The sequence below is a fragment of the Lissotriton helveticus genome, chromosome 3_1 (assembly GCF_964261635.1).
Source record: "Lissotriton helveticus chromosome 3_1, aLisHel1.1, whole genome shotgun sequence".
Classification (NCBI taxonomy): Eukaryota; Metazoa; Chordata; class Amphibia; order Caudata; family Salamandridae; genus Lissotriton; species Lissotriton helveticus.
In genome coordinates, this window is record NC_136061.1 from 687,963,766 (window position 1) to 687,976,071 (window position 12,306).

The window sequence follows — 12,306 nt, forward strand, 5'->3', positions numbered from 1 at the left end:
GGAGTCTGTCTTGATAGAATGGCAAGCGTGTGAAGTTGATATATATATATATACACACATGCTTGCCATCTGATTCTTCTCTGATTGCTTCAATTGTTGGTTCCATGTTGCCTTGAGTTCTTTTGTTTCCAGCATGTATTTTAGTTTCCGTACGAATTTATATATGTCAATTTTTGTATTGGCATAATCAAAGTGTCTCTCAGGACAGAAGGACTGTCCTTTATTCAATACTGAGTATTCAGTTTCAGATGGTGGGTAACTTGAAAGATTAACGATTAGAATTTTTCATCATTTACTTCCTGTGAGTTCGACTGCGCAATGGATACTGTTTTTTTAATTGTTGTTGTGTTGGGATCTTCGGGCTTTTCGGGTACTAGGGAAGACTTTAAATTGCCTCTTCCATGTCCTCTGTCTCTTCAATTCCTCAATAGGCTCTGGTCTAGGTTCACCAAAAGCATTTCCTCTAAAAAAGTGATATTTTTTGGTACATTTGTGTTCCCAGCGGCTTCATTTTCATTCACAGCTGATTCACTCGTATCTCCTGCCAACTTAGGGGGATTTTTTACATAGTTCACTTTCAGCGCATCAAATTGCCTTGCGAATGTTAGGATCCTTCCTTGTCCATTTTCATCCCTCATAAATTTCCTATGTTTCGGCTCTTGTACTTCATCCTTATATTTCTCAAGGTGAGTTTCCATGTCATTTCTTAATTTACTTGATTCTTCCTTGTTCAGCAGTCCTACTTATTTTCCAATTCTTCGATAAGAGCATGTATTTCTCCAATTCAGTATCTGCATATTTTATTAAGATTTTCATATCGGTTTTGGCCCTTAACCCTATTGGTATACGATCTATTTCAAGATATTTGCGTAGAGTCAGGATTTCCCGGATTTTGCTGATTTCCTTTTTGTATTGCCTTTCTAGCTGTAGAAACAGTTGTTTAAGAGACTGGTTCTGTTCGGGCTGCATGTCATTTATTTCAACTACTTCCGCGCGTTCTCCCGTGCTTGGTTGAAACATTGTTGCCATTTTCTGTGCTCGTTTCGCTTTGCGCGCCTCCATTATTTTTTGTTTTTGATGCATACACTCCAATCCTTTTATCAGTGTGTTCCAGCTAACAGTTTTGCTATCATCAACATTTTCTGAAGGATTTCTACTTTTTTAGTAACACAGAACGCTGAGCCTTTGCTTCGGCGATTTACCTGTGCCTTATGTCCCTTTTCAAGTCACTTTGTGCGAGAGTGCAAATAATCAGCTTCGTAGCCCCACTCACCTTTCGGGAAGACTCTTGTCCGGGTGGGGCTCCCTCGCTCCGTCCATCAGCGCTCAACCTGGTGGATGTTGATCTTTTATGACATTCTCTCGGTCGGGCGCCTACAGCTGAATTCAATTTTGCATACAATGTGTTCAGAAAGCCGGAGCGCTCACCAGCGGGTGCAGGGTATGGGCCGGACCAATGGCCTGAATCAATTTCCCAACAGACTTTAGCCGCACACAGAAATCCTTCTATTGAATTGATATTTTATTATAAAAAAGAGCCAGCCTGTCAAAACCGACGCGTTTTGGCCATCACAGCCTTTGTCACGGTAGGGAGACACTACTTTCACATCCTGTTTTATAGTACTTCCTGTCAAAAATACTCTCCCATTGCATTCTGGGAGATGTTGTTTTCATACACTTTTTACCCTCAGACAATGAACACAGTTCTTATTTACAATTGCATGATGTTAGTGTCACATAGATTTGCATTACCATTGAATATTTCATTTTAACTTATACTTTTAAGGTGTATAGTACATTTGTACTATTTGCTTGTGTGACATATTTGATTCGCATTTACGGGGCAAATTATTAAATGTGTATATATTCTTGGACATTAGTATGTCATGTTTTTCATGTTCATTATCATGTTACTGAAATTTACACTTATTTACATATGTACATAATGTTGGACATATAGTATGTCAATGATGTTACTGTCCGGATGTTGTATCCTAGACCATTTGGTTGCAAATTAACACATGGTCTAGTACATAACTGTGGTTCATTGTAACCAATGTTTGCCAATGTTTCCCCTCTTACATTTACATATCACATACACTTCTTCAAGAAGCAGCAGCTATGATTTCTCATGGACTTTTAAGCACAGGTAAAAATGTGATACATAACAAAGAGGACAGGCAATATCTAACCTTCCGCCAGATGAGAAAAAGTGTTGTAGGAGAATAACAAGAAGAGCTTTCTATCAAGCCTAAAAACTCCTACCATGAAATGTGTGAACTAAACAGTCCTATCTGTTTCAGACACAGCCTATCAGACTGTTTAAGGTACAGAGTTCACACCACTATGTTCCAAAATTGAATCAAGGAATTTCCTATACCCTCCCACAAAGAAGGTGGCCACTAAGTTGTGTATTCCAAAGAATATACCATAAACCCAGAAGTTACCAGCACAACTCTTCAAAATATTAAGCACTCACATAAATATGCAGTCGGCTTAATAAGAGAAACAAACTGCACTGATTACCCTGGTTAAGAAAACCCAGACGAGCGTGTAAATGTAACCGAACCCCACAAAGTGTTTCACAAGAGAAAAAGAACAGCAATTAGTTTACTACAATAGCCCTTAACAGTATAACCAAGACTTAGATAGTTTTCTCTGATATACAGCTAATAGTAAACAAATAGACTACGAAATGTATACTTAAAGAGGTATACAATAGAAAACCAAAACTCCATGCAGAGTAAGTTGTATATCCAAGAAGGGGTATACACTCTTGAGATTAAGCTCCTCATCAGAGTAAATAAAAGATCAAATCAACTACACAGCTGCAAATAGAATCCAGAGATTAAAAAGTCAAATCCGGAGTCAAACACACTCACTTGTAAGGAAGAAGTAGTGCTTATTACTTCAACACTACAAAGACAACAGCAGAGGCAGGATTTAAATCCTTAACCTAAGATCCACAGCATTGACTATATAAAGGATAGGCAGAAAACCTGATAAGGCCAAACTACAAGTGACCAGCCATGAGGCGTTGTACAGCTGAATCTGCATGGCTGTCAAATAAACAAACACCATCAAAGGACATTTCTTTCAAGCTCTCCCGAACATTATCTGGGAATCTTGATTTGCGCAACCAAGCGTATCTTCGGTGGTGTCCATTGCCGATTTAATATTGAACTTTGCCATCTCACGGCCATCTTGCACAAGCTGAAAGAGTTTAGCCCTGACCCCCTCAGGAAGGGAAGGAAGCGAATGGTTGACAGAGTCCCACAAGGCATATGAAGCCTTCCTAAGACACAAGACATGTTAAATGACCTCAAGGCCGAACTAGCCAACGCAAAGATATTCCGGCCACAGACATCCAACCACCTAGACTCGCTACCTGGTGGAAGCAAAGGCGAAACATCCAAATTTGGCGAAGTTGTAGCAGTTTGCATGACAAATACTTTAGCTGAAGGGTGTTGAGAAAGACAAGCAGGGTCGTCCATACGATGGCACAATCAACAGAGATACCAGACACCGGCCTCGCCCAAGTGCCCAGGAGAATATCATACATGGACTCTCCATAAGGTAGTAAGGGTTCAACACCTGTGACACCCTGATGAAACAGATCCAATAAAGGGTCAGGTGACAAAGTCACCGAATGAAGCTGCAATTTCAAGACCTCAGCAGCTCTATTCATAACCTGAGCAAAAGCTGCACTAGCCTTCATCGCCATTTGTGGCGGAGAAAGAAGATCATAATTAGAAGAGGGTTGCAGACTACTGTCCCCACCAAATGACTCCAAAGAACCTCCTATAAGAGGGAGACTAAGACCAACCAGTTGACATCACTAGCAGCTGCTGAGTCACCTTGCAATGCTGGAGGAATAGTAACAGAACTAGCTTTATCCTCTGAATGTAAAGAATAAGGCGCGGTGGCTATGAGCACCATGAACGGTGTCTCCAGCGTCGTTCCGGCGTCATATCTACTTCCAGTACCACCTCATCCGACGACGCCAGCATCACAAGTGGAAGCCGCACCAGGCTGTGTACCAATGCCGTAATGGCTCCAGGCACGGAGCCGAGATCCTCGACCGGCGCTGAGGGCGAACCAGCCGGCGTGTTTCCAATCAGAGTACCTTCTACCTCTTTGGGGCACAAAGGCGCACCACGGGGAGGCATGGCCCCAAAAAAGGAAGGCAGGGCATGAAAATATGCCTGCATCTGGGTTATAGTCGCCCCAGCTAAGGAGGGAGGCTCAGGTTGACTCTTGTTCTACATCCTCCGGTAAGGAACGGAAGGAACCAGCAACTATGGTATGATGCAGTGAGGCTGAAGGCCTCCGTCACGTCATTACCTTATGACAGAATTTTCAGGACTTGGGTGAGCGGCGCCCACAAGAATGGCTCCTTGAACAGCCCCAAGCAGGAACCTCAAAGCAGGAAGGAAATCAGTATTACCTGGACTCCAATCGGGAGAGCCGCACCATCAGCAACTTCATTCGCCTTTCCCGCAAGGTCTTAGGCTTCAGCCGCTTACAGGCGTCGTACTCCTCGGAGTAGTGATGCTCTCCTATGTACCACATGCAGATGGGATGAGGATCCATAACTGACATCTGTCGAATACAGGTCTTGCATAGCTTAAAACCCCAAGGCATAGGCACACTGTTCCCTGATGCAAAAAGCCTTCGAAGTAGGCCAAACACAAGAGGTCTGAGGTACAGCTTTTCTGGATCCCCGTTGTAGCGCAGATAATTAGAAACTGATGTCCGTGCACCAGAGGGGAATTATATGGCTCCACTGACGTCATGTCCGGAGACAACGACATAACGGAGCCATACAACGCCATCCCCCGGCGCACAGAGGTACTGTTGAAAAATTTCTGGATCCAGGCTGCCGTCTGGGGAGAATTAAAAAGTCAAGGAATCTGAAGCTAGATGTCTCAATCAGATTGAGAGAAACACCCTAATAGGGGGTAAGTGTAAGGTGAAAAACTGTGTGCCAATGTTTGTGTGCAAAAGAAAATCCGCTATAAGGGATATTAAATTCCATAAGCACACCCAGGAATGCCTATGATAAGTGCCGGCTCCTCCGCTGAGGTGGAGGAGCGTTGCCCCAGTGCTTTTAAACTGTGTATATAAAGGAAACATAAAATGATAATAACTCAAAGTTATTATCATTTTATGTTTCCGTGCTGCTTTGCAGGTGGGTGGAGCTGCTCTGCAGCGCAGAGGAGGAGTGATTAGCCCACTCCAAGTGCACAATGGGGCCAGCCAAACAGTCATGTGCACTTCGCATGTTCTGCATTACAGCCTGCTTGGAGAACATACCCAGGCCCCCAGTCCACATCTGAGCACCGAACCACGGTGCACAGACTAATCACAACACAGCATTGCAACATTGTGATTGGTCAGGGGAGCCTGGGTGCTTCCTGTTCGACTGAGTCCTCATGCGGAGGAGAGACACGGCAGCGATATGGTAAGTTATTTTTTTTTATTATTTTTTCATCCTCCCCCTCTCCCCTGCTCCACCCTGCTCCACCCTGCCACCCAGGTGCATTGCTGGACGCCACTGCCTATGAGGCATACAGAAGATGTTCCACGAAGTACAGGGCAAGGCAATAGTGCATCCGCACAAAATACGATAATGATTGCTTGTCTGAAGTCTGGTAAGAAGAAAACGCCTAAATCATAGGGTTGGAAACATACCCAGGGCCATAAAACAAAAACCGACTCCAATCCACCATGATGGTTAGTGACTAAAAATAGCACCTTTGGAAGGCAGGAACACCTTACTGGTTGCCACCCTAAGGTGAAATGTTTAGAAAAGAACTGGAAGCATGAAGCCTACCAATGGCTCAGTAGAAAGAAAAAAAGCGCGACCCGACTATGTCCGTAGGAGCTAGTCAAGCAAGACCGCTGGAAAGGCGGAGTTATATAGTAAACAGAGTTGAAAGGCCTCACCGCCCCAATTGTCCCGAAAACGTTGTAATGCAGTGTCTGCATGGGCACTGAATAGATGGGTGTCATCAAAAACCTAGAGGTACGCAACCAGGAATGCTGACATAGTGCGACTGAAGAGGCCATAGCCTGATCCATACCATATCGAAGGATCAGTTTAGCTGCTTGTTGACATCCCATATTAACCGGGCAAGATTGTTCTGGGTCTCATCCAGAAGGGAGGGCAGCAATGTATGGGAAAAGTGTTCAAGGATGCCAAAAGCATTAAGGGATCGCAGTGCAAAACGGGTGGAGGTAAAAATATGTTCACACAAAAATGGATAGCAAGAGTCTATGAGACCAGTCGCATTCTCCCAAAGTCATTATTCACACACGAAATCAATTGGACTGAGAAAAGAAGGAAAAAGTAGAAAGGTAAGGATCTGCTTCCTAGCACCGCTTGCGTATCCAAAGATATTAGAGTAGACACCTCACTCACTTTATCGTGACATGCTTCATCATCTGCGCCTATCCACAACCTGGTAGGGTAATACCCCCAGGGCGGACTCAACACGAAGGAGTGGGATTTCTCTGATAAAATCTGGCTGGATAAGCAGGGATCTAGGAGAAAGATAGGAGGTTAAAATACCTACAAGGATACCCAAAGAGTTCCGTTATTTATAGGGCACCTGGGGTATGAATACAAAGTTTCTTTAGGGTTTTTATTGAACCCAATTGTTCAATTAACCCTACTATGTAAATGCCAACATGTTTCGGCCCATACTAAGAGCCATCCAAAATCTGGCTGGATAAGCAGGGATCTAGGAAAAAGATAGGAGGTTAAAATACCTACAGGGATACCCAAAGAGTTCCGTTATTTATAGGGTACCAGTGAATAAAAAGTTTCTTTAGGGTTTTTATTGAACTTAATTGTTCAATTAACCCTACTATGTAAATGCCAACATGTTTTAGCCCATACTAAGAGCCCATCCAGGTCTGGGGGTCTTTGTCAGGGATGTTTAATGTATCCCTGCATTGTTACGCATGCATACCATGCACATACATAAGGCCTAAGGCTCTCATCGGTCTTGATCTTCTGTCCTTGGGGATTACCCTTGTTCTGAGTTTTTTGAGGGTCATGCGAGTCTGGAGCATGGTGTTGTCCTGTAGTCACACTTTCATCAAGAGTCAGGAACCATCGATATATCTACTTGTAATCGCGATCCAGATCACCGCCGACCCTTGGCAGTGCCCGATCCTTTAAACCATTGAGGGCAGAAGGAAGAGGCAATGGCCGTACAACCATGCATGCCAACTGACCCAATTCAGGCAGGAGGTTCCAGATGTTTTTAAGCCCAAAGGGGCTTTATTTTATCAGTATCCTGCCTAAAGTCTCCTCTTTTTCAATGTATTTGAAATTGGAAAATCTATTCCCCAGGTTTATTTTTCAAAATCTCTGTCTTACCAAATTAAATATGTTGGCAATTACGGTACATTGGATCACAGAGGGCAGGAGGAATGGGGTATGGACATGGACTTGGATAAGAGAGAGCAGGGACACCAAACTAACCTTACAGGGCAGGTATCCGGGGTAGCAGCAGCACAATACACCAGACAGGGCAAGTGGTATAGCAGTGCAGCACAACAGACCATGGAAAGCAATAGGGAGCGAACAGGGCCATGCACATGGACAACAATGAACAGAGGGGAAAGAGACAAGGGCAGCAAACTAACCATACCGGACACATAGGAGGGACTGCTGCAGCTTAACGGACTATGAAGGGCAGGAGAGGGAGCAGGGCACGGCAGCAGACCAGACAAGGCAGATGGAGGGATAGGGATCTGTATATGGCAAATGGAGGGCAGGAGCAACAAACTGACCATAAAGGACAAGCGGGAAAGGACACTGGAAGCACAACATACCATGGAGGGAAGCAGTGAGACTAACGACATACACACAGACAATAGAGACAACGGAGGGAAGGTGGGAGGGGGTCAGGGGCTGCAAGCTGACGATACAGGGTAGGTGGGAGGGCCTGTGGCAGCACTGAAAGCCATGCATGGAAAGTGGGAGGGTAAGTAGCAGTGCAACAGCCATGGTGGGCAAGTGGGATGGGGCAGGGTAACTTAGAGGACAGAAAGGAGGGGTAGGAGCTGAACACAAACAAAAGATAGCAGGGCATCACAATAGATCACACACAGCAGACAGGAGGAGCAGTTGCAGCACAACAGAGCATGGAGAGCAGAAGTGTGTGGCAGCAAAATGGACCATGAAGGACAGGAGGGAGGGATAGAGGCATGGAACTTGGACAGCCAGGTAGGAGGTGGCAGGGACAGGCATCAGCCATCTGACCATGCTAGATAGGTGGGAGGGGCAGTGGCAGCTCAACAGAACACAGAGTAGATAGGATGGTGGCAGGTCCATGGAATACGGTGGGCAGAAAGGAGGGAACATGGCCATGCACCCAGACATCAGAGTACAGGGGTAAGGAGACTAGGGGCAGCAAGCTAAGCATAATTTCAATGGTGTATCGGGTGTGTAGATTGGCGCCGTGGTTCCCGAGTTTACCCGCCTGAAAGTTCTTACTTTATTATAGTAGTATAGATTGATCACCATCCAAGTCTCACCAAACACCACAGATGCGTTTCGACTAATGCAGTCTTGTTCACAGTGGAGGAGTCCTTTTGAAGTTATATTTATGCGTTTATCCCTATAATCCTTTGAAGGGCATTATGACACTTGTGGTCTAATGTATATTCTACATGGAAGCAACTGCTAAATATATGCAACTGGATGGTTTAAAACCATATATACAGGCCTTTTTTGAATTCAACTCAGAGGTGCAAAGTCAATAATAAATTGCTATATTGGAAACAACAATAGGATCTAAAAACATTAAAATACAATATAGTAAGTTTATTGTCGGAGTTTACTGTAGCTTCTTACCTTTGCTAAATTACTGAAAACTCCGAGAGAACATTTTGAGATTGTTATATTCATTGTGTCCTTTGAAGAGATGCTAATGGCAGTTTGTGGTTCAGGTAGTAAAACAAAATCATCACCCGGAATCAGACCTCTTTCCTGTTTGGGATTATTCTTCATCTAGGTGTGAAATAAGAATACATTACTTTTATAACAAAGTACACATTTCCATACAGAGTGTAGGCTACAATGACAATGTTAGATTGAAAATAAGGTGCATGTGCCAAAAGAAATGATCAGTCGCGGTTCACATGACTTGCGAATGGGGTGGGGGGGGGGTTGTGCGGGGTAGGATTTATAAAATAAATAAAAAAACTTACCTTAAGGGGTACCGTGCTGCCTCCGCTCCTGGCTGAGTCTCGCGTCTGTGTTTTCCTACTGCTTTCCTGCTCTCCTGGAACAGGAAGCAGGCATCCTCTCTCCCCTCCCCTAAGCCAATCACAATGCTGCAATGGCAGCGTTGTGATTGGTGTGGACGGCGCCCAGCCGGGCACCTGTAGGGAGGCTATTTATTCTATGTAGGCAGAGTGTGTATGACTGGTTTTGGTCGGCGCCAAATTTAAATTTAATTTAATTTAAAAAAGAACTTATAAAGCGCACGTACACTGAGTCAGTTTCATGGCGCTAGTGAGGTCCCTAAAGAAAAAAAGAAAGAAAAAAAAAAGAGCTAGAGATGATAGGATAGCTAAGTGCCAAAAGCCTGCTGGAATAAAAATGTTTTTAGTGACCTCCGGAACTCCATGTAGGAGGAAGAGAGTCTTAAGGACAGTGGGAGGCCATTCCAGAAGGTGGGAGCGAGCACAGCAAACTTCTGCCCTCCTGCCCGCTTCTTTTTGAACCGGGGCGTTGTTAGTAAGGCTAAGCTAGAGGAGCGGAGGTCTCTAGAAAGAACATAGAGAGAAATAGCCGAATTAATGAAGGCTGGGGCTGTACCCGCTCGTGCTTGAAAAGTCAAACACCCCAACTTAAACCTGGCTCGTTCTTTTATAGGGAGCCAATGTAAGCTCTTGAGTAGGGGAGTCGAGTGATGGGACTTAGACAGGCCAAAAACCAGGCGGACCGCCTGGTTTTGTATTAACTGTAGGCGCTGCAAGGCATATGCAGGGGCTCCATTGTAAATGATGTTTCCATAGTCAATCTTTGACAGGACCATGGCCATCAGAATTAGCTTTAGAGCAGAAGTGGAAAAAAACCTGGCAATTTTCCGGATGAGTCGAAGTGTAAAGAAACAAGAAGAAACCACCGAATTAATGTGTGAATGAAGGGTTAATTGGTTGTTGAGAATGATCCCAAGGGTTTTAACTGAACAAGAAGGGGAAGGAGGGGGTCCAAGTGAGGAGGGCCAGAAAGAAGAGGACCAGGGATTGGCAGCGCCGCCCGTCGCCACAAGTTCCGTTTTATCCGGATTAAGTTTTAACTGGTTGGTGTTCATCCAGTCTCGGATAAATAGCATGACGGACTGGAAACTGCCAACCCCTGAGGGGGAGGAAAGGTCAAAAATAAGTTGGAGATCATCTGCATAGTTATATACAGTGACCTCCATATTCTGTAAAGCAAAAACCAGGGGGAAAATGTAAAGATTAAAAAGTAAAGGGGAGAGAGCAGAACCCTGAGGAACACCACAGGTGACAGTACGTGGAGAGGCCGAGAAGGTGCCGAGATGGACTGTCTGATTACGATCCTTCAGGAACGACTCGACCCAGGCAAATGCAAGCCCCCCGATCCCCGCCGCCCTGACCCGTGACAACAAGATGTTATGGTCCACGGTGTCAAAGGCGGCGGAGAGGTCCAAAAGGACCAAAATCTTGGGGGTGTTTGCGTCGAGTCCTTCCCTAAGTTGGTCCATGACCGAAATCACCACCTTCTCGGTGGAGTGTCGAGGTCGGAAACCAGCTTGACATGGGGCCAGGTAATTACTGTCCTCAACAAAGGTGCTCAGGATTTGAGACACATGCGTCTCCGCCACCTTGCCCAAGTAGGGAAGCAGGGATATGGGGCGATAGTTGACCAGGGAGGCAGGGTCAGCCCCAGGTTTCTTTAAAATGGGGATGATGGTAGCCGATTTAAAAGCAGTAGGGACAAGACCTAGGATGAAGGTATTGTTTAAAACGGTGAGAGCGGGGACAGGACAGGCCAAGAACACCTGGGCCAATATACGGGCCGGGCACGTATCAGAAGGAGACCCCGATTTTACACGCTTAAGTAGCGGGGAGAGGGACTCACTGGTTAATATCGGAATAGAAGTCAGGCACTGGGTGTTCTGTGGCGGAGAGCAATCTGGTAAAGAGTTAGATGCAGGAGGAATGCGAGCTTTTATTTGCGCAACTTTCTCAATAAAAAACTCGTTCAGTGAATTGCACAGTGACTGAGAAGGTATAATCGAAGGTGAAGGCCTATCTGATAGGGCTAACTCGTGGACTGTAGCAAAGATTTCACGTGGCTGGCAATCTGCTTGCAGAATGCGTTGGGAGAAGTAGTCTTTCTTGGCCGCTAAGATAGCTTTTTTGTATTCTGCTAGCAGGGTAGTGTAGTGATTTTTGCTAGTAGGGCAATATTTCAGCCTCCAAGCCCGTTCAGCTTGGCGAACAGTTAGCTTAAATGCTTTAAGGGCAGGGGTGAACCACTTGTTAGCATGATGGTGGTGATTTATAGTAACCTTCTTTAACGGGGCCTTTTTATCCCGAAGGTGGATTATCCAGCTGTCTAAGGTGGCCAGCTGTTGTTGGGGGGAAATGTCAATAAGATCAGGGCAGGTGGCAGTTAGGGCCTCACAGAAAGCGGGGGTATCCACACGATTCCAGCTTCGAACCCACAGGGTTTTAGAGCCACGGGGGACATTTTGAGCGCGGAGGTCCAAAGAAAAGGACAATAAGTAATGATCGGACCACACGCAAGGAGCAATGGACAAGTTAGTAGTAGGTAGATTAAGAGTCCATACTTGGTCTAAGGTATGGCCCCGGACGTGCGTTGGGGCACGAACATGCTGGACAAAATTCAAACTAAGTAATAAGGAGGTGAAATCCTTAGATATGGGGTCTTCTGAGGGGTCGTTGGGCCAGAAATTAAAATCACCAAGTACAACAACAGAAGTATTATTAACTACAAGAGGGGCTAGTAGCTCTTGAAAAGCAGAAATAAACTGGGAGTGGGTATGAGGGGGTCGATATACTAGTACGCAGGTCACAGGGGACTTAGGTACAGTAGAGCGTGCAATCAGGCAGTCCGTTGTAGGTAAGGAGGGGGATGCTAATATTTGAAACCGGAGGTTGTTGCGAAAAATTAGGGCAACCCCACCACCGGTTTTGCCATCCGGTCGATCAGCTCGTAAGATGGAATAAGAGTGGGGAAGTGCCGCCAAAACACTAGGTTGAGAGTCAGGACGGTACCATGTCTCGGTT

The 12,306-nt window shown here is 45.2% G+C and overlaps 1 protein-coding gene and 1 long non-coding RNA gene across 3 annotated transcripts in view; one reads left to right on the forward strand and one right to left on the reverse strand.

Annotated features, from left to right (window-relative positions):
- Positions 1–12,306, reverse strand: part of VPS13C (vacuolar protein sorting 13 homolog C) — a 2,773,485-nt gene that overhangs the window by 1,231,151 nt on the left and 1,530,028 nt on the right. For both annotated transcript variants that reach the window (XM_078680824.1, XM_078680823.1), the window contains exon 54: positions 8,873–9,028. In XM_078680824.1, coding sequence (XP_078536950.1) covers positions 8,873–9,028 — 156 coding nt within the window. The remainder of the gene's footprint in view (positions 1–8,872; positions 9,029–12,306) is intronic.
- The window catches only part of LOC144822865 (uncharacterized), a 790,049-nt gene that overhangs the window by 133,124 nt on the left and 644,619 nt on the right, over positions 1–12,306 (forward strand). The window lies entirely within an intron of this gene.